This window comes from Falco cherrug, chromosome 11 (genome assembly GCF_023634085.1).
Source record: "Falco cherrug isolate bFalChe1 chromosome 11, bFalChe1.pri, whole genome shotgun sequence".
Lineage (NCBI taxonomy): Eukaryota > Metazoa > Chordata > Aves > Falconiformes > Falconidae > Falco > Falco cherrug.
In genome coordinates, this window is record NC_073707.1 from 22,625,121 (window position 1) to 22,647,710 (window position 22,590).

The 22,590-nt window shown below is 41.9% G+C and overlaps 1 protein-coding gene across 2 annotated transcripts in view; it reads right to left on the reverse strand.

The window, feature by feature from the left end:
* Positions 1–899: 899 nt before the first annotated feature.
* Positions 900–22,590, reverse strand: part of PDE6D (phosphodiesterase 6D) — a 38,124-nt gene continuing 16,433 nt past the window's right edge. For both annotated transcript variants that reach the window (XM_055724101.1, XM_005438447.4), the window contains exons 2-5: positions 10,241–10,329; positions 4,897–5,022; positions 3,937–4,042; positions 900–1,529 (exon numbers count right to left, since the gene is read on the reverse strand). In XM_055724101.1, coding sequence (XP_055580076.1) covers positions 1,448–1,529; positions 3,937–4,042; positions 4,897–5,022; positions 10,241–10,329 — 403 coding nt within the window. In that variant the 3' untranslated portion in view covers positions 900–1,447. The remainder of the gene's footprint in view (positions 1,530–3,936; positions 4,043–4,896; positions 5,023–10,240; positions 10,330–22,590) is intronic.

The window sequence follows — 22,590 nt, forward strand, 5'->3', positions numbered from 1 at the left end:
ATACTCTTTGACGGGCATACTACCATCGCGGGGTGTTGATCTCTTTGTATAAAGGCTGACCCACAACGGGTCGTGCTGCCCCACAGACCCAGCAGGCTGAAATCCATCCGTGAGGTCTCATGGGAAAGCTGCTACAATGGCTAATGCTCTTCTCATGGGGATTAAGTCCAACTTCAGGTTGTCTACAAAAAATTTATGCTGTACCCCTCTCACGTACCCTCAGTGGCTGAATTCAGGATCCAAAATGATGCATTCCATTTCCCTGTGACCCTCCCAAGAATCTCAAGCCCACCCACAGGACAGGCTGACCAAAGTGTGGAGTGATCATAAAGCTGCCCATGACGTTTAAGAGCAGAAGCTGGAGATGCTCACTTCCCAAGATTTACACGTGCTAGATCTAATTATAAATGACAAAGCAAAAGAGTAGTGGTAGCGCTCGAGAAACCTGTCACAGCAAAAGTGCCATCGTGTGTCATCAAAGCCGTGCACGCGTGGGGATTGTTGGCACCAGCACCTCCAGCCACAGCCGTGCCTCAGGGAGCTCAGCCCAGCACAGGACTGGTGCTGGCGGGCTCAGGGGAACACAGGTTTTCCAGAGGGCTTTGAGCATCCCCAGGAACCCAGAAAAGCAGAACAGCGTGCAGTGCTGCTCAAGAACCCGGTGACTGGGCAAGCAGGACAAACTGCCCCGCGGGATTGATGGACAGAAATGAGGCCAAGGACAAGCCTCGGTGAGAGCAGTCGGGAAACCTTTCCTACGTGGTCAGCGGGAAGAAGCGAAATGTAACAAGAATACGGGGGCTGTGGAAAGGCCTGTTCTGCTGCTGGCTCGAGTGGCAGGAGTTTGTACCTGGTGCGAGACATTTTTATAACAGAAAGGAAAACGCACAGAACGAACATTTCTTCCCTTCTTTGGACAGTAGGAATGTTTTAATTGAGAAATTTGTTTTAATTACATTAGGTGATATCACAGTCTATTTTACAAGTTCGGGGTAAGAGGATATGTGGACCAGTTACACAGAAATCCAGTAAAAGGATAAAAACCTACAACGTGAGAAAAATGAAAAGGTTAACGTAATCCGTCAAAGATGAAACGCATTGAGAGTTTGGTGTGAGTGGAATGGGAGATTATACCAAGATCCAGAGAAGTACAAAGGATGAGACTAACGTAATTTACAGTATTGGTTCTGCATGACCATCGTTTGCCTGTGTTCAGAGACAGCCTCTATTCCCCAGTGCATCGCTGAGCAGATGGTCCTGTCTCTGAGGATTTGGTCTGGTCTTGTCAGAGGAGAAAGCAAAATAACTGATGGGCAAAGGTCACAACCCACGTTGAGCTGGTCCCCAGGGTCACCGCCTACAGGAGTGTCTTCCACTGGATAGTCGGGGGGGTTCTGCACCAAGAACTGTGTGGAGGAAAACTAAAACAGCTCCAAAAAGCCCCATCTCAAACGTAGAAAAGTCTCACTCTGGAAGTGCTTACGAGAAGATCGTCGTCATAGAATTTGGTTTCTATAATAACATTACCACTGTGGAAGGAAAAGAGGAGAAAGAAGAGGTGTTAGAAGAATGCATGAACAGTAGGCAATGACTGCTCCTCTCAGTGCTCTCACAAGCCGGGACTGACACCTTACCCCTGTAGCACGAGCTCTGGTTTGGAGCTGCATGCGAGGAGCACTGCGTCCTGACCCGGGGGTGCTCAGGGCTGAAGGATCTCCCCACCGCATTCCTACATGGAGCAGTTCCCCCAGTCCCCCCCTTCTCGCCCCCTTTCTGGGCACAGTACCACGCAGGCTGCAGAGTGCTCACAAACTGCTCACATCTACTGCTAAAAATAAACTAGCAGTCCCAGCACCTTCAGGCCCCTCTCTCTTGCAGTGAATTGTGAAAACTGATGGGAGTTCTTTTTTTATTTCCCATCTCTGTCCTCTAGTGCTGAGCAAGCTACTTCAACCAACTTGTCATTTCCCTCAAGAAGCGCTTAAATGCAAACACACAAGCATATTTTATGCAAACTGCGATGGAAATGTAGTTTTGGGTGTGACAAAAGCTCTGATGATTTAACTTGCTGACTTTGAGATTTTGGTAGACAAAAGTAAGAGCTTTGGGGCCATTGCAACACCTGGACACCTGAGCAGCGTGATCTGACCATGTCTAAATAACCTGGCTCTTGAAAATCAAAGCAGCTGTTCCATCTCCACTGTGGCTCTCGGTGTCTGTAACACTGGCAAAGCTGAACCTGGCAAGAGTGCAAGGTTTTTGCTGTGGTGTGGACAATGCTTGAACTCAAATGTCAGGGAATGTTCTAAGTCTGGTATTCAGTCATCCTGGGAATCCTTTGCGCAGAGTGCCTTGGTTAGCACCAAACGTCACGTCTCCATTTTGTCCTGCTATGGAAACACCGAGACGAACATGAGGTTTTTGGGAACACCAAAAAGTGAGGGGCTCTCTCCAAGTCTTGGCAGCTGAAAAAACCTCATTTCTTTTGGGCCACAACCCCCCCTCTGGATTTCTTTGGACTAGTGATTCTACTGAGAAGCCTCAAGAATGACTTTAGGACACCTCCATGAATAGAAGAGAGATCTGTGCAGCCCACTAGAAGCGGACAGACTCCAGGGAAAGTATGGGGCATTGGAAAATCCTCAAGGTTACTTGAGAATTGGACTGCCAAGACTCCCAGTCCTAAAAACGCCTTGATTTCTTCCGATGGTCAAACCCAATGCATCAGATGTCGGTTTCTTTACCCCCACTCCCTAATCTGGCTCCCCCGGTACTGACTGAAAGCCACGAGTTCTGGGACCCCAGGACGTGTGTAGCACCTACAACGTTCTGAGCAGACTGTGGCAGGGAGCACTACTCGAACGCTGATGCTTTCTTCTGAGTCCACTCTCTCTTTGAAACGTGCTGTGAATAGAAATCGGTGAGGGTAGTTCCCATCCCAGTGCCTTCTCTATGCGACTGGCTTGCCTCCAGACAGGGAACGAGAGGGAAAACGCTGGAGAGGGAGGTCTTCCAGAGGACAGAGTGACCTTGCGGTGAGACTAGCTGCTCCCTGTCTGCCTCTTGTTGGCAGCAGGATTCCCATACCCTTCTGTCTCTGCTGGCAACGTGCTGCTCATGTGCTTGCCAGCACCCATCTAGCACTGCAGGGAGGATGGCTTTTTGTCAGTGATTACAACCTCCTGGGGGGCCTCCCTCAAAGAGCCTTTTCTGTCATCCCACGAAAGCTTGTGCCTTGCTGTCCACACTCAGAGCGATGCCCAGCGCGCGTTATTCTGGTGCAAGTTCTAGAGATTGCTGACTCAGAAGTCAATGTGCAAAGAGAAGCCAGGACTAGATGTTTCCGAGGAAGGTGTATGAGTCCCATTACAGGTGACTATAAAATAACCGTTTCCTACCTGTTAAGGGTATTTTATCCCCACAAACAACTCTGTGTGACTAAATGCATAGTTTATAAGCCAATGTGAAAGACACAAAGCTTGGCAAAACAGTACAGTGATGAAACAAATGCTAAAGCAGCTCCTGTGGGTGATACACTGCATGAAAGACAACCACCTTGGACAAGAGTTAGTGATCAATAGCTGGATTTGAAAATGGCCCAAACATCTTTCTTTTTCCTGGGTGTAAGGGGTACTAAGCTGCAAAGCATTTTTAAACTCTTTCACGGTTCACCTTTCAAAAAAATTAAGCAACTCTAATAAAGGATCAGTTCCACTTTCTCCAAGCTTTTATTGCTGTATTAATGCAAATTGGACCTATGGGAAGGAAGGTAATGAGGTCGGCTTAGCCCCTTTTACTTCTCAATAGGTAACAGTAGTGAGGGTGATTCAGAGTTGGTAGCAGCTCCCTCTCTTCATGCCCACTGTGGCCCCCAAGGAAACGCCACACTGCTTTTTCTTTGCCTGCTCTCAGATTCTGTAAGCCCAAGGCACTCACGTTAAAACGTTAGCTGGCATCATCTGTGATTCAGGTGCTGCCTCTATCAAGGACTGCCAAGTGTTTGTGGAGTTAGGAATCACAAAACCGAATTCAAAGAACCATTCTGCAAAGTAAAAAGAAGATCCAGAGGCATTTGAAAGAAGATAAAATCCACAAATGGTCCTTTTGCTTTTCACCTGACAGGCTGGGGAATTCCCTAAACTGTCCTGCTGTGCTGCCAACATTTTACATTTAAATTACTTTGTACAGCTTAAACTGCACTGAATCCTGCCCTCCTCTTGAAGCAGATACTCCCTTTCTAAAATAGCTGATGGTAATGATAAAGTCACACCACTTCCTTAGCGTTCAGTGGAAGTTTCACCACACCTAATTGGGAACAGGGAAACCACACTCCCCCTCTTGCAGACATCCCCCAGATCCCGTTGCGATTAAGTGTACAACTGGTTGCCCAAAAGACAAGGAGCTCCATGTTTTATCTCCCCCTCCTCCACCCCAGATTAAGAGTAATTCTGCAGTGAGGGAAGTCAGAGGTGCAGCTCTGGAGGCACGCAGCCAACGCTCAGTGGCACTGCTGTAACCAAAGTAAACCAGAGGCTCCTTTAGCCCAGCCTCCAGTCTGGCAGTGGCCAGCACTAGGTGCTGCAGAGGAAGACACATGAATCCCTGTGATAGGTGACTCTAAAATAACCTGTTTCCTTGCCTCAGGCAGCCTGCGGTGGATTTATGCCCTGAAGCATGATTACCCAGATTTTTTTGTTACATAACAAAGTGTTAATACACTTATGAAATGCTATCCCTAATACTGTGGCCCATTAGTCCTGACAAGATGAGTGCTTCTGTGCTACTCTAAAAAATTAAAATCACCACGTTCAACCCATTTTAGTTTCTCTAATCCCCAGCACGCTGGGGGTCATTCCCTGCACTGCAGCAGGACTGCACCACAGGGCAGATGCATACCTTCTAGACACTGCCCTTTGAAATAAACTTTCTGTTCCAGTCGGAATTTCTCCATTTGTTCTGCTGAGGAAAAGTTTAACTCCCGAGACACTGCTTTGCATTTCAGGATTTTTTTGGGAACTCGAGCTGTGAAACAGATAAAGAAGGATTATTTGGACACGATAAAACAAACCCACCTGCTTCAGGTGCTCTTATAATGTACTTTGAAATAACGATTAGTGCTAGTACAAGATCATAGTAGCAGGAGAAATGCAAACACAAAGGATTTTGGTTTTACATTTGCAGGAGTGAAATCCAAGATGCAAATAGGTTAAGTATCTTGCCCAGAGCCAGGAATGAAACTTGTGACAGAACCAGGGATACAACACTGATCTTTCAGACTCCTGTTCTTAGCTGTTCAGTACTAAAGCCCGCAATTCCTCAAGTTGAAATATGAGATCCAACTTCAAGTTTGATTTTAGGAAGTGTGCTGAAGATCACAAGTAGCCACAGGCCTGCATAGCGCACCAAGCGTGTTAGCCCTTCTCACTTCTCCTTCCCTTTCAGACTGGGCATCCCCAGCAAACCACAAACGGCTATTTTGCAGCCCAGCAGCATTGTTCCAGCCATCTCACATAGCTCTGGGAGGTCGTGCTGTGAAAGTGTACAAAATGTCTGTTCCCTAAACATTGAGACCCACACAGGCAGTAAAGTCAGTACCAGAGAGTTTAAGAGAGAGCAGTTTGGCAGTCCGGGGTTTCTGGGCTCTTGCAATGGGCGAGACACCAACAGCAAGTGGCAAACGGTACCTGGTAGGTATTTGATAAGGCTTTTTCTACAGGTGGAGGAGTAAGAGCAGGGACAGTTTGGGAGCACTGATTAAAATGCTGAAAGGCCCCGATCAGGAGAATATAGGGGGGAGTCAATGTACTAAAAATCTCCCAAGCCTGTCATACTTCAGTGGCGTGACTGTACATAATCCTTCCTGCATATTAGAAAATGTTTCATGTAAATTTATTAGAAATAAAGAGGGGAGGGAATACAGCTGGCGTGTGCTTTATGAGCCAAACTGTTCCTAAATGGAAAGCGTATCAAAACATCCATGAGTAGACAGCAGGCTGCTGTTTAATAAAAGGAAGAGTTTACCAAACCCCAGGCAAATCCATCTATGTAGAACAGTTTAATGGAGTAGGACCTTGATAAGAAACCAATCTAGAGAGCTGAGGGGTTAGGGAATATAAGCTACCATCCTATCCCATGGAGAAGTACACAGCCCACGGATTGTTTAAAAAAAAAAAAAAAAGAAAAGGTAAAAAAGAAAATTAAAAGTCTAATGGAAGAATTTAAAATGTAAAAGCTCTCTAATAATTTTTAGTCTTTTTTTTTCAGCAAGAAATCTGCATGGCACCATCCTTTACTGCCCTCACAAGTACAGACTACAGTCTGTTGTGAATAAACAGCTCTTTGCAGTTAAGTGTAAAATGACTTGTTAAAACTATTCTGTAATTTAGTAATTAATTTCTTTCATCCCCAAGACAGACTGCTGAGAATGTTTGCTTTAATATTGTAAAACTACAAAACAAAAGGTTATTTTAATAAAACAAGGACTGTGTAGACTTTAAACATCTGATCTAAGATATTTAAATTTATATTTATACCATCAAGTAGAAAATTTTAATTGGAATTATTTTAAATTAAATGTATTTTTATACCTTTTTTTCCATTACAAAGACAGAAGAGAAATCGGTTTGATTCACATCAGCTAGGTCCATTTTAAAACATGCTGAAATGCAGGTAAGCATGTTTTAAAATGGACCTAATACCTGCCCATTTATTTAAGCACTTATACAGCTAACTTATATTTAGTCAGATACTTAATTCTGATCAGATTTGAAAGTCATGAATGACACATTTCTTATTTACTAAGCAAGTCATTTTGGGTCCAACTGCATTTAGTTAGAAACTGAAATTCAATTGAAATATCCATATAATTATGTTTTCATATAGTAGTTTAATAAAACTACCGTAAATATTTGGGACATGTAAGAAAGCAAGCTATCTTACTCAAGCTTATTTTATATTTCAAACTACATATTTTCTTAGATAATGAAAGGATTATTTGTATTTCCTAAATGAAAGCTGGTTGTGGTGACTGGGAACAACACTGGGGATTCTACAAGTGCTACACCTCAGCAGCTTACTCCAAGATTTGCTTGTATGTTGGAAGAAACCAAACTTTATGGATTTGTATCTCCCAGATTGCCTCCCAATTTTGAATGCACTGTCACTGAACTGAGCTGACTGCATACACAGAAAAGGTCCTGCTGTCAAAAGCTGGTTGGTTAATTCCAGTTTAAGGTGCTCAGGCAGTGATTTTCACTACTTTCAGCAGTTTAATGTTAAGATTGCGGCAGCTATCCAATACCACATTAATATTCTTTTTAATTAATCTACGTGGTAATAGTAAGTTTAGGTAGTAATACAGTATCATGACTTAAACTAGATACTACACGATACAGTATCATGATTTTGAAATAAAAGAGTTCATTTTTAAAAGAAACCTGTGCTTAAATCAAATAGAAGTCCTGTTTAAAGGAAAGGATTTTATTCACTCTGCTATATATTTGATTCTTTGCTTGCTGTGTCTACACTGTGATTTGCTCTGAACGGCCACAGAACACACACACACAAGTACTATATAATGACTTTGAAACACACATGGCCTTCATTTTAGAACAGTTTGTTGTAGTTTAACCCCAGCCAGAAGAGAAGTACTGTGCAGCAGCTTGCTCACTCCCTTTCCCACTCCCTCTGCTCCCGCTGAGGGAAGGGGAGAGGAATAATATCCAAAGGGAAGGGACAAATCCAAGTGATGCACAGTACACCACCACCCACTGAGTGATGCCCAGCCAGGCGCTGAGCAGTGATCAACAGGCACCGGCCACCCCCCTGCCCAGTCCATACGCTGAGCATGACGTTCTGTGGTATGGAGTATCCCTTTGGCCAGTTCGAATCAGCTGCCCTGGCTGCGCTCCCTCCCCATTTCCTCTGCCCCTCCAGCCCTCTCCCAGGCAGGGCCTGAGAAACTGAAAAGTCCTTGATTTAGTATAAATACTAGCAAGCAACAACTAAAAACACCAATGTGCTATCAATGTTGTTCTCGCACCAAATCCAAAACACAGCACTGCACCAGCTACTAAGAAGATAATTAACTCCATCCCAGCTGAAACCAGGACACATTTGTTCTGACTGTTTGCCCTTGCCTTTCTGTTGCAGGACTATCAGAATCACATTTCCCCACACCTTTTAATTCATAGTCAAATTATCCTCCTTTGTGGGAATCTCCCCCCCTTCTTAGCCTATTTATTGAGAATAATCTATCCATCTCAGCCTTCTTTTCTTACTAAGCCATATGAGAATGGCTTTTTTCCTCTCTTCTCCTAAGGAAGACCATCCTCCCATGCGCAATCTTTTCAGCGGCTTCTCCTAGTAGCTCTCTGCACCTGTTCCAGTTTGCAGTCATCTGTCTTCTAGATGGATGACTGAACTGCACACTGGATAAGGTCTTAACAATTTCTTGTACAATGGGCATTAATCTCATGCCAGAGTATGTTTTAATTAATTCCCCAAGCTCCTCTGATGGAGGGGAGGGTTTCTGTTTCATATGTGGGAAAAATCTGAGACCCTGTGAGGTGATATGATTTGCCAAAATGAGAAAGACGGCAGTGGGGAAATGGGGCACCACAACAAACCCTCCTGAGACACAGCTCCAGCTGTCACCTCTGCCCCAGATCACACCTTTCTGCTGTTTGTATCGAACCACGGCAGTGCAACGGCCTGTTGAGACAGTGAAGAGGATTCAAAGACTATCCATGCATCCAAGGGGAAGCTTTTACAGCGCAAAATCTGGGAAGACTGGGAATATTTTGAGTTAATCTTCTTTGCTTTCTAAAGCCTGATTCCTCATTTCTCCTAGGTCTCCTGTTACACAGTTATTTTAAGAAGACAAAGCATCACCAACCCACAGTTTAAGACATATAGTACCACATTTCTTTTAAGTTGTATTTCAATTGCTTTCCTACAGTTTTATACGAAGATGCTGGAATGCTTTGCTTTAATACAGGTAGCTTGTATGACAGACATGAGTAAGTATCTGTTAAGGCCCATCAGCAAAACTGTTTGCTCTTGGCACTGCTGCAAGAATGGGAGTACAGGTTAGCAAGGCTGAAGGAGACAAAGCTTGGAAAATGCTCTTAGTAATCGCTGAATCACAGCTTTGCTTTCCTCTAGCTCTGATCGGCATCCTCTGTTCCAACCATCAGGCTCTTAAGCTGAGACAACCTACCACTGGTCCTGTTAATGAATTCTTGTCATAAAGCAGATGAATGTTAACTGGGGACCAAATGAGGAGAAGGCAAGTTATTTCTCTTGTGCCTTAATCTGGCTTTGAAACCAGGTGTATTGCTGGGAGACTACCGGACTCACAGTGTTTTGCCAGAGATCTTCTGTATGCTCTCTGGGCAGAGGAGGATTATACTGGTTGCTTCCTTCAGACGTAACAGATTTTCCAGTTTATGGGAGAAATGAGTCCTAGCAGTGCCAGTCAGAACTCAGTCCTTGATGTTTAACCAAAAATACCAGCAAATGTCACCAGCATAATTAAGCGATCAACTTCACTCCACTTACTGGAGATCAGCTATGGTACTCACATAATAGAAAAACCTTCAAAACTAGTTCAGTGAGGCCAGACTTCACAGAGCCAATGCCAAGCTCTTGGCAAGGGATGTCACCTATCACAGTGCTTTGTCACAAAGGGGGAAGAGTAAGGGACAGTGAAGTCCTCTGCTACTCAGTGAGGACAGAAGTGAAAGGGCAACAGTCCTTCCTAGCAATGCTAGACGGACAGGAGAGCAGAGCAAACATGCCATGTACACCACTTCAAAGCAGAGGTCAAATTTAGCCCAGGACAGTTGTGGCCAGGCAAGATAATAACCGTATACGCTTCTTTCCCACTGGTTGTCCATTTGACCTCTACCTTGACTAAACGTTGTTGTTACACTGAGAAAAGTCAATATATTTTTATACTTTTCATTTTGGAACAAACACTCAACCTAGCAAAGGTTGGCCACTCATTCCTTACCCTGCTGAGCTCCCTGCTTAGCAGTTTAATTTGTCCCTTTTGCCAGCCACTGATCCACTCCCACCCTTCTCCACATGTCCCCAGGTTATTGTGGTGGAAGTCTCTGAAGATGTGAAGTAACAACCAGGACATCTGTCTCTCAAAGCAGGTGCACGCTCACAACCCTGGTGACTTAGACATGTAGCACCACCCAGCCCCAAAATGTACAATAAGACCACACAGTACCTTCATGCTCCACTCCAGGTACAGAGAGATCTTCTGTTCCTTGCCAGAGGATTTTCCCTGTTTCAGCATCCCGAAGGTTCATCCAATTTCTGATTGGGAAACAGTTAAGGAAAACAAGCTATCTGCATCCCTAAATGCTGTGTCTAGTATTCTTTCTTAAGCCTTGAAATAGGCTACTCAAGCTGTTTTAATCATGTTTTCTGATTCTCAGGAGGCCAAGGAAGAGAGATGCTTTTCCCCAGAAAATAAATGAACAAACCAATCCTTGACCAGAATGAATGCAACGAGAGTTGTATAGTCACAGATTTAGTTTTCACTTTAGCTTGTTAACCTCATTTATCATTTTCCATTTGTTCTAAAGGATACAGGCAATGTCACTGTGCTGTGGAGAAGCAAGAACATTGCTAACAATAACAGATAATTCTACACAAGCAATGGCTGTTCTTCAGCATTTGAAAAATGCTAGAAAAAGAAGTGCTTCCTTTATAACATTAGAAAAAGAGTAACACCTGATAGAGCTTGTTTTCCTAACTTGTAAATTATTAATATCAAGGGTTGTTCTATTGCTGTTGACCCTGTAACTGCCACTCATGGGAATTCTTCAGCTGCTGAGTGCTAAGCAAAGAGAGATCCTCTCTTTTCACTCTCAGCAAGTGAGGCTGTGCCAGCTTTCAGAAAGCCCAGATCAGTGATTTAGTCATTAAAGTTACAGGCATGTACGGCATACTCATATTTTCAAAAGGACAATTAATAACGATCTTAAGCACACCTTTAAAACATCTCCCCCATAACATAGCTCAGACATCGACACATCAGGACAAGGCGCCTGCACAGCTGCCCAACGCCGCTCTGAACAGGGATACAGCCATCAGTGAGCCCGAGGCCCTGCAGCAGCCTCCTGCTCCACAGCTCATCAGGGTGGCTCCGAGGAGTCACCAGCACAAACACAAACAGCCTGAACAGAGCAGGATCTGTGAGATAAGCAATGCCTTTCCAGGTGTTTTCTTTTGCTGGTTTACGGCAGTGTAGCCTTTGTACTCAGTAATTCCTAGACAAGAGACTGGAAACTATCTGGGAGAAGGGGAGAGACCAACTGCTCAAGGAACTGACTGAGGAGGTAGAGAAACAGAAGAGGGACAATATGGACCTTGATGTTGGTATAAATAGGAGCTGTCAGAGATACGCATATTGAACTCATCCTCTAACATACAGTTTCCAGGCAGACTCACACAAACTCGTCACACTGATCAAATTTTTCCAGAGCTCCAGGGAAGAAACAGATGCTTTAGCAAATTTTGCATTACAGGGTAACATTTGTTTTAAAATTATGTGTGTGGAGGAGGGAAAGGAAGATGGCTGCTTCAGCAGGGCTGTGAGGAGCCTTTCCCCTTCTGAAGTATGGCCAGACTTTCCATGTCCCACTAAAAGGGCAAGAGGGAGGAGGAAAGTAGGAATATGTGCACAGGGTCCTTTTACACAGGCATGGTCTTACAGCTTCCAAAACTTAGCAACAACTTGGAGCATGGGAAGAGGGAGTGTAGGGCAGCTTGCTCATGTTCTTCCAAACATGTTCTAAAATACATAATATCTACCACTTGTTCTGTGATTAAGGCAAAAGTGAAAGGGAGAGAAGGTGGAAACCATCATAATCTGAGTGCCCCATATGCCACCTCCATATCCTGACAGAAAGCTGGAAAGCGGAGATCTCTCCCCAGCTAGCAAACCAGGGGAGATGGGGGCTGTTGGCAGGCAGGTCAGAGAGAGAAAATGAGCAGCAGCATGGCAAGAAGGACCTGCAGCAGGACAGGGCTCTCATGTGGAGCTGACTGGAAAACTCAAAAGTCCCCAGCCAATGCCACCCATAGGATGGAACCGCCCCAACTGTAATTTACAATGTCCAAAAAAAAATCCACCATTTTTTGATTTATCTTCCCCCAGACAAACACGCAAACTAGCCAGGGTGAAGCTATTTGCATAGAAAGCAGTGTGCAATTTATCAAATGCCATGCACGAGGGAAAAATAACAAATGAGACGATCTGAGCATCTCACTGACAAATTCATTTATCTTCACAACACCCTACGATGCAAACACTCTTGACTATTAGCTGTACAGTAATTCAGTAAAGTGGGCACTTGATTATCAAAACCCTGTATTACCTTTAAAAAATGGTCCCCTTCAGAAGTATTTACTTCCTATTTTTTCACTATCAGTGGGAGTTATGAGCTCACAGGTCTGGCCATAGGCTGTGCAGTGTCAAGCTGAGCAGTAGACAAGTTCCTCTGAACTGGAAATGAAACACTAACAAAAAGCAAACCCACCGCTGCACAGGAACTGATCCAGCCTCCCAGGTGCTATACCAGCACTTTTAACTAACAGACTACCTTCCTTTCTCTTTGCCATGCCTTGCCTTGCCTTGCTTTGCCTTCCTGTCCCTCTTCCCTTACCAATTTTTGGAGTGCTCTGACAAAAGTATTAAATTAGAACTGCCCTTCAAAGAGTGTATGTAGACTCTCAGCTTAATTATTATCCTTACTTGAAATACATAGTTATAGAGTGATAGTGACCTACTGTTTCCGGTGAGAGAAAACACTGCTGTAGACTATTGACCTCTGTTGCTTCTCTCTATAAGGTTTTATCTCTCAGTCCAGCCCAAGAGAGATGATAACAAGTTACGTTGTCATGCTGAACAATGCCAGATATGTTAACATTTGGCGTGTTAAGACTTCTATAAAGTGCTGCTATTCTGTATTGATGTTCCACTGTAAGAGTAAATGATGCAGGACAGCCTGCCCCATGCTTTTATATTCTGACTATCAAATGAAAGATGAAGAATAAACAAAAACCTCAGGACTGTATCCCTACTGATGACAGCATGCAGGTCAGTAACGCAAGCCACAGTTTCTAGAATATTTCTTGTATTTAAACAGTCTGGACATTGCTAATCCATGTAAATTCCACATTAAATGAAAAAACATTTACTGTCAGTGTAGCCAAAGGCTTTCTGGCCTAGACAGATGCATGAGCAGGTTCAGGACATGCTTATCCAACTTCTACAAATAAAACAAATGAAATCAACCTGCTATTCAGAGTGTATATACAGAGGTAAAGTATGTGGATCCTGACATACTTTAAGGGATAAGAATACTCTAGCCAGTTCACAATTTTTTCCCCAGTAACTAAGCATTATTAAAAGGGAAGAACAAATCATCATATCTTAAAAGTGTACACACAGAGTCCTCTCCTATTGGAAAAAAACCTTCACACTCAAGATAGTAATTCTTTTTTAAAAACATATGTTTAAAAAGAAACAGGCATCTGAAAAAAATTCCTAAGTCAAAATTGAGATAATTTATAAAACTTAACTGTAACAGAATTTAAAAAAAAAAGGCAAAACCCATCAGAAGTGATTTTTTTGGCAAGGGAATACCTGACAAAGCAGCAGTTGCATTGCTTACTTACTTAGCAGCTTATCACTACTTCTGTCATCTTGGATAGAAAGGCTGGTACTAGGACATACCCCAGAGTGAAGAAAATGGAGATCTTGAACCAAACCCACACACACTGTTATCTTCTAATGTGTTTAATTGGTTTAAGATTCTTCCATCCCAGCATGAGAGATATTGTTACTAAAAATAAGAAGTGCTCCATCTTCCGAGCAGCAGTGGAGACCTGCAGGCAGGATGAAGAGGGCATTTTAAGTATTATTGAAAAGGAGAAAGTAAATTAATATAGGTTTAACACAATTACTCTTTTTGCAGAGGCTCATGTCAAGCCACCTGGCAGGGGTAGCTACGAAGAGCAATCAGAGAGCCAGAGAGTTACAGCTTTGTAAAGTTAATATATATGAAAAAAAAGGAAGAACAATAGTATATTCCTAATTCAGCTTCTCATTCCAAAATCACAAGAACACTCTTACACCGTTAAACTTTCATTCTCGTGGATTTTGCTTTTTTTTGGTAGGAAACAGTGTCTGATTTAAGACTCAATAGATCAAATACTCTTCAATCCTGAAGGCAAGGAAAGGATTAGGTAGAACAGCACAAGGAAGGGTGCACTGTTGATCTATTTATATTCCACCACCTATTGGGTCAGCAAAGTCTTACATAAAAGCTTTGTAGTACCTGGAATTTGACTTGCTTTATATACATGACATGAATTAGCTTCTTCACAGACCTGCTCTGTTTAGCCTGATGAAGGGAAATGGTTTGTGCATTTCTAAATCCAAGTTTTGTTGTCTTGAATACCTCTGATCTCAGAACAGAAATTCTTTCTTTTTGGTATCTGTCATAGAGATCTCCTAGTTCAAACATATCAAAATATACATACTTATCTTTAAGTGCTTTAGCATTGCAAAAGATCCCCATGTATTACCACACTGGTAATTAAGAATAACCTTGAAGGAAGAGAACGAGCACAAACAAAATTAATCATTAAAGGAGTATGGAGTTAAAGAAGTTCTGCCCCAATCTTCCTGACTATTATTTTTATCTTGTAATGTTTAGCAGTTCTTAAATATCTCAAAGCCTGCAGCAAACAGTAGGTGCAATTTCTTCCATTAAAATGGTCCATTTTTCATTTTATTCCTTGCTGTCTACACCATTCTAAAACCTTAGGAACTGCTGCACTCTTATCTTTCATAATAAAATCAAGCCTAATGTCCATAATCACTCCTGGAGGGTAAGGTCTTTCATCACCTTTGCCAGCTTTTTTTTTTTTTTGTGTGTGTGTACATGAAACCCAACATTAAGAACAGTTTACTACATGCCAGGTGCAAACAGGTTCTCAACAATTATGTGTTAATAAGAATTGTCCTGTGGGACAAATGACGGAGAGAAGGTGGAGCTGAAAGCCCCGAACAATTCAGACTTGCATCTCTCCTGCAGACCCAGAAAAGCTTCTGATCTGGTGTGCCCAAATTTCACTTCTGAGTTTATGTAGTCTGTCAAGAAAAGCAGATACAACCAGGCACTCATGACATGGGCCAGCACGTTAATTTAAAGACTGTTACATGTAAGTAAAGATCAACCTTTAGAGATTATATTTTTATCAGACATATTTTCCCAGAATATTTGCATCTCAGTTGTTTCAATCCAGTCTGAGGAGTAAGGACCAAAATAAATTATGCAAAACAACTACCAAACTACAAGATTACAAAGTAGACCACCCAAATGGTCTTATGCTTCTACTCCACTCATGCCATTCATCCCCTAATCTTTCCAATCTCTAATCTCACTTTTTATTACAACTCCCAAATCCCTTTTCCACAGAACTCTTAATTGTGTGCTTACACTTAAGCATATGCACAGATATTCTGCTGAATCAGGTCCTTGAGTTCACTCTGTTCACATTCAAGAGAAATGCTGCTGCCTTTTGTGTTTAATAAACCACAGGCGTACATTTTGGCAGTGTGGTAAGAGAAAAGGAGTCTTTCCTCCTAGGCTAAGGCTGAAATTCAGTGCGAAATCATATCTGAAGGAACTGAATGAGCGTCCATCCATTCTGTCTAGTAACAGAAAGACCAAAACAAACACACAGACTGGAAGCTATTCCTCAGCATTACTGGAGCCTTTGGGTATAGCACTGTCAACTTCTCCTGCTTTCAGGCAGCAGCACACTCTCTTGGGTTCCAGATTAGTCAGAGAGCATGCTATGACAGCTCTTACAGGAGCAGGTATTAAAAATCCGCTATTATAAACCAACTTTCCTGGAGTGACGCACAAGATACAGGTTACTGTGCTTCTCCAAATGATGGGAGGTGCTGGGGACTGGAGAGGTGCTCTATTAAATCCTCAAATGGAAGGAAGCCAATTATCCCTTCAAAGCACTCCTGACACTCCTGTACTGACTGTAACAAAGCCTGCTTTTAGTCTCCTGCACAGCATTGCTGTGCAACAGAAGCCACAGAGATCCAGATTAATGGGCACCACATGACAAAATGAAGCAAATATCCTCAGCAACCAACAAAGTCATTTCACACCAAATTATGTAATCAGGGGGGATATATTTAACAGCTATAGCATCACAGCAAAAAAATCAACACAGTATCATATACTTGTACACTTTGCACTTCCCCTTTTACTTTCTGCCCTACATCTTTGCGTGCAGATACCCTCTGTATGGGCCTTATATCACCACAGTGTATTTCCATCTAACATCCATCAGACAGTCCTGGATTAAGGTGGTTTTGGACCATACTTGGAAAGACAGTCACACATGTTACTGAATACCATGTCAACCTTACCTTAATTGTAATACAGAGTTATGCTAATAGAGCAGAAGTTAATACTGCCACCTTATATCATATTAAGTAGACCTCAGATCATTTCTGCTGCACAGTAATGTTGGTCCTGTTGTTAAACTCATTGCTGTGTGTCACGTTCTCCCTGAACCTTGGGTAACCATTTAGAAGATGAATTATGTTCCTACCATGAAACTATTTCCTGCTTGAACCTCTGAATATATATTATCTTAGCAGGGCTCACGTTGAGGCACACTGCAAAAGTCTACAACAAAAATGCAGCACAGGTCAATTCACAGTCAGATCAGCTGCAAAGAGTTGCTAATCCAACTAGAGAAACACAGAAGCCATTTAACTCCGCATACTTTGGAAATACAGTAAAACCACGTCCAACATTCGCTAATAAAAATCTATGCAAACTATCCAGTTTAACATCTGTGCCTTTCAAACAGTTTAGGTTGAATAATACAATTATTATTCACTATTTTCATCAAAAGGAACAAAACACAGATCTCCACAGCACCCTAGTGACGTTACATAGCAGAACAAGGTACAGAGGTTGCTTTTAGTTTACATTTAATTTTCACTTTTGTCAATTTACTGTCTGAAAATATTCACAGTAAAATCTCTCCAAATCTTAAACATTTAAATCAGAATTGGTGACACCTGTAGTAGGCTTAACCAAAGCAGGTACTTGTGCAAAAATAATGAAGACGGATCACTCCCAGACTCTGGGAAGAGGTGTCCAGCATGGGCAGGCAGGGTGGGAAAATGGGTTTTGTTTCTTCAGTAATACACAGCAATACTGAAAAGTAAGCCAAACTTCCATTTCAGTGACTCTTCCTCTCTTCCCCAAACCAAAACAGCAAGAAAAAATGGATGCACATTTTGAAGGAAAGAGCTACAGACCTACTGACATGACGCTATGGGTCATCAGGAGGGAAAAAAGTAAAAAAGAATAAATTACAGTGGTTTGCAAACAGCTGAACTAGGGATGCAGACGCTATTGTTTCAAGGTTTGTATCTCTGTCCAGATGAGTCTAGTCTTGGAGAAGCTTAACTCTCTTAGAAATTTCAGCATTTTTTTTCACTGCTGAGCAACAGGAACCAATTTAGGCATTTTGGCAATCAAACAACCTTTGATTTCTTCAGACAAAAGCAACAATACGTGACTTCCCCAGCAGCTCCTGCCTGCAGCAGATGAGAAGACTGCCCTGTTACCCTGATGTACCAGCAAAGGCCATGCAGACACGCTTCTGGAGTGTGTGCTAGGCACTTCTCTAGGAACTAAGCTCAACCTAAAAAGACTAATCTCTTCTAAGCTCTGAAAAAAACCAAACCCTAAGGTCTGAGATCCCTAAGAATGAAAGTTAAAACAAAAACCAAAATGCACTTGTGGTACATAGAATACAATGTTGTTTAAAGTGGGAATAAGGTCCATATCAAATCTACACACAAATCACCAGCTTATGGGGCAGGTTCTCCTGTCAGAGGGATCAAGCCACCTGTGGAAATGCTTTGTTTGTTACTATAAATGTGTTTTGTTTCCTCTAGAAACAGAGGTTAAAATGGTTCCTAGAACAAGATAACAATGCCAAAATAAAAGCAAGCGGAAACAATGTAGTGGTTTTACGCTGCTTTCTGCTACCTATGTTTTTTAGGCTTTTCTTTGGCTTCTCTGCAGAGGATTGACAGAATTCCTTTATACCAGTGCCTCAGCAGGAAAAACAACATATGATCACAACTGGAGATTGCTTTACATCCTAGGTAGTAAAACAATCAATAACTCTGAAAAACTTATCATTGCTTGCAGGACCATCTCAGAAGCATGAATTGCACAAAGAAAATCATCTTCTCTTTTCCAGTACGGTAACACTAACTCCTCCCCATCTTCTCTGCATTTTAAATGGATCTGAAAAATTAGCATGTTAGAAAAGCTTGAGCTCATGCTAAGAACCCTTTGAATATTAACATAATTAATGTCATCAGTAATACTCTGAGTTTGCAGAAACAGCAGGTGAATCAATGGGAATGATGTATTCATCCAAGAAAAGAATATGACCTTTCAAATCCATAGGGCTTTATCAGAACATAATTGTAAAGTGGGTTGCTTGTAGCTCAGTGGAAAGAACTAAACTGAATGTATAAGGAGAAAGCTAACAGAGACACCACATACACAAGGGAAACTAAAAATACAATTGAAACATAAAACACTGGGACCTCCTTACAGAAGATGCCTAACCTATATCAAAAGGTGAGGCAGCTTCCAGGACAACTTGAGAAGCCACTCCAAGAAATGCTGTGATGAAGGAGAGGCAATTAAAAGAACATTCCTGCAATTCAAATCTGGCTGGAAGAGATTTTTTTATCCAGAATGCTTAAAATTAAGTTAAATGCTTTAAACCCCAAAACAATTTGGAATAAGTTTGCCCATTTTTTAATTTTAGCACATCAAACGATTTTCCTTTCTGCAAGTGAACACTGGAAATGATTCAGCAATTGAAACAACTTCATTTTGTCTTAACTACTTCAGAACATTCAATCATTTCAACACAGCTGAACTATTATGATAATATTTCAAGGTTCTCAGCAATAAGTGAACTAGAGGGAGTTTCATGGAAATAATCTATCAAAGGGTTCTGGTGAATAACTTCATTTTCACAGATGAGGTTGTAACCAGAAACCCTCAGAGGAATTTACCTCCCTGTAAATCACTATGGCCTATTGTTCTTTACAGAGTTGAAACACAGGATGTCATGACAGTCATGCAACAAAATTAGCCTTAATGGAATGAGGTATTTTGAACTTTGATATGCCTCTTTATTTTATACCATTATTCAATTGTTTTAAAATACGCATTATATTGGCCTGCTTAGAAAGCTTGGCTTGATTTCATGTCATTTTTGCAATACTGTAGGGGTGGATTTTTTTTAACATGTCTAAAAGGATCTTCACACTTCCCCATACTGGCAGGCCACAGACCTGAGCAGAGGAACAAAGACTGCTTTGACCAAAATTTGAAATGGGATAAACATGGCTGCTTAGCTGACATTTTCATACAGTTTCACTTGAATGACCTGTAGCCTTGTGTGAAAAGTGGGGAAAAAAAAATGTAAAAGGCTTTAAAAAGGCAGTTTTATACAGCACTGTTTGTGGCCAGTTGATGCCTTTGTTCCTTGAAGGCCTCTCCAATAATTTCTCTATTGAGCAAAGTGATGTTTATTGAAAATGGCATAGCTGAGCATCAGCAGGTTCCCCTGCTGTTTGGTTTATCTGTCCTCTGAACTCCACAGAACATCTCGGTCTGAAAGTGTTCCCCTGGTAAAATAAGCAACTGACAACACAAAAAGCCTAGATGACTTCCAACTGCCAGTGCTTATGTTGTGACTATGTGCTTTTTCCCCCCATTAATATTTAATTTCTTTTTTTCTCCTTCACTTCATGTCTCTTCTTAGAAAGCTCTCTAGCACACCAGCCTACTGAGCTACAAAGACTACTCCTGATAATCCACAGGTTTATAACATTCATGTATTTTAGAAGAATATATCATTTACTAGAGGTACTAATATATGTACCTCTAAGAACAGATCCGCAGATTGGAAATTGAAGGGAATCAGGGCTTTGGCATGAATTCATTCACTGTGCTACCGGTTCACAGCTTCATGCTGTCACGATTATCTACCTTGGGCTACGCCAGACAGGAGGCAAATGCTACAATTTAACCAGAAAGACAGGATGTCCCACTGAATATACAATACACTACAGCTCAGTGACTAATAACTTCAATAATTCCTAGTACTACGCTGTGCTTCAAAAACTTCAAGTAACGTCCTCAAAGTAGCTTTTTGATAACTGCATATTGTAGAGACTGGGAAATAGGCACGAAGAGTTGCCCACAGCCACATAATTTAATCAGTAAGAAAAAAGGGAAGACATCTCAGGAGGTGTTTGGCTTCAAGTCCTATGCTTAAATACACAACGCTGCCTCTCTCTTTAGACAGCCAGCAACTGTGCTCTCTGGCTGAAGGAAACTCTTCCTTTCACTTGGAGTGACTGCGCAGTAGCACAGATTGCTGCAATCATGCTACAGAGCGGGTGCCAGTGGTTCACTTCACTCCGTGTTTTTCTCGCTTTTGGTGGTTTCTCATTCACCCTAACTAGAAAGCAGGGTGGTTCTGAATCACTGCCAAGCATTACTAATTGAAGTGGGGGGCAGGAAGGATATAAAGATGACGGCCTGCAGGATTAGAAGTACTTTCACTGTCTAAAATCGCGTATTAAAGCAGACAAAAAAATAGATGTATTAGCACTGACAATGGAAGCAAAACGCTTCTAACTATAAAAATGAGTAAACCTCTGAAACTTACCAATAATATTCTTATTCGTTAAAACAACATAAAAATAAAATAGGCAAGTAATGGGGGAAAATACTGCATTTGTTCCTTTCTTGGTTCATATTAATTCAAACAGAGTTCCTGAGAAAATGCTTAATTTCCTTTCCTTTTTCTTTTTTAACTCTGGACACTGAACTATATTTTGAGCTCAAAGTGCTTCAATGAAGTCCATATATGGTTCATGTTTAATATCACAGGTTGTTTCTTTATTCATTTAAGGCAAGTAGTCAGCTAAGTTAAAAAATCTCCTCTAAAAATTAGAGGTGCCTCTGACACACAGTTTAAAACATCCTTCAATATACAAGGTTTCCTTCCACAAAATTTCATTTGGTGTAAAAAGGAGCCCAGTGCATGAGTGGAAACACAGCACTTTTTCATGCATTCAAACTGTCATCTAAATTACTAGCTCTGGGAACTATAACAATAATTTTGCAAAATGTAGTCAGCAGTTACTTTGAAAGGACAAAGTCTTAGGACAAATGCTATGGCTGTTCACTGCTGGCAAGGACAGGCAGAGACCATTTTGTACAAAGTGACCATCCATTTTGTACAGAATGACACTCAGAGATTACTGTCTAAAGGACCCCTAATAGCTGAACCAACAAACATATTTTGCTTAATTAAGCCCAAACAGCCTGATACCATCTTTACTCGCTCAGCACCCTCAGATTCAGACTCCTTGAACATGGGCAGTCAGTGGTGGAGCCGTTAGTCTAAAGTTCAGAGAAAATGTCAAGTCTTGAAGTTGTTTGGTTAAAATACTAAAAATAAACTCTTCATGCTAGGCAGAGTTGTGCTTCCAAAATGAACGCCACCCAACCAGCTCTATTACAAGGATCCATGAATAGATCTGTAACACTGAGATATTCCCTTACACTGTACTGTGACGGAATTTGGGATTAGTTGTTTCCCTATCCATTGAAGCTTCCCAGGTTTGGATCGCAAGCAGGCAGCCACTGACGGGAAGCATCCACCCTGTTGCATCTTGCCTTGTTTCCTCTTTTCATTACATTCTTTCAGAATCTGTTGGGACCAGAGCAGAACAAAGTCTGAGCACAGTTCTGGAATAAAAAAACAACTGGAAAAAAGCAGTAAGTTCCAGCAGCAAGCTTTTCCTAACTTAACTTTACTTGAAAAAGTTTCCAGTAGTTCCAGCCTCACCAGATCCAGCCAAGAATGGGCAAGGACTTATTTTTCTCTCATTCTTGTATTGTTTTTATGCAATCTATTAACACACATATAGTTTAACATTTTAGTGGGAAATCTTTCAAATCTTACATATTTACCTGTAGCTGAACTCCTAAACACTGGGCTGCCATTTTTCTTTTCACAAAATGCCATACGGAAACATGTATATTTATTTTGATGGATCTCCTCTGTTTGTGAAGGATGTCTGAACATCTGACAGCCCTATCCCATCAGATTGATCCACACAGGCCAATTATAAGGAGAAACAGCAGACCTGTTAGCAAAGATGCACACTGTGACCATACAGCTGGCACTCAGAAAGAGAGACTCAGCCTGGACAGGCCTGGCAGCTGCTATCCAGGACAACTGGTGTTTTTAGCACTGCACACCTCAGCACCATAGGCCAGGAATACAGATAACGATAATGAGACAGGCCTGCACACAGCCAGCCCAGACACAGCAGAACTTTAACTTCTCACGCTCCCTACTGAACCCCACCTGTGAAATCTGGAGCCTCTTTGCACTTGG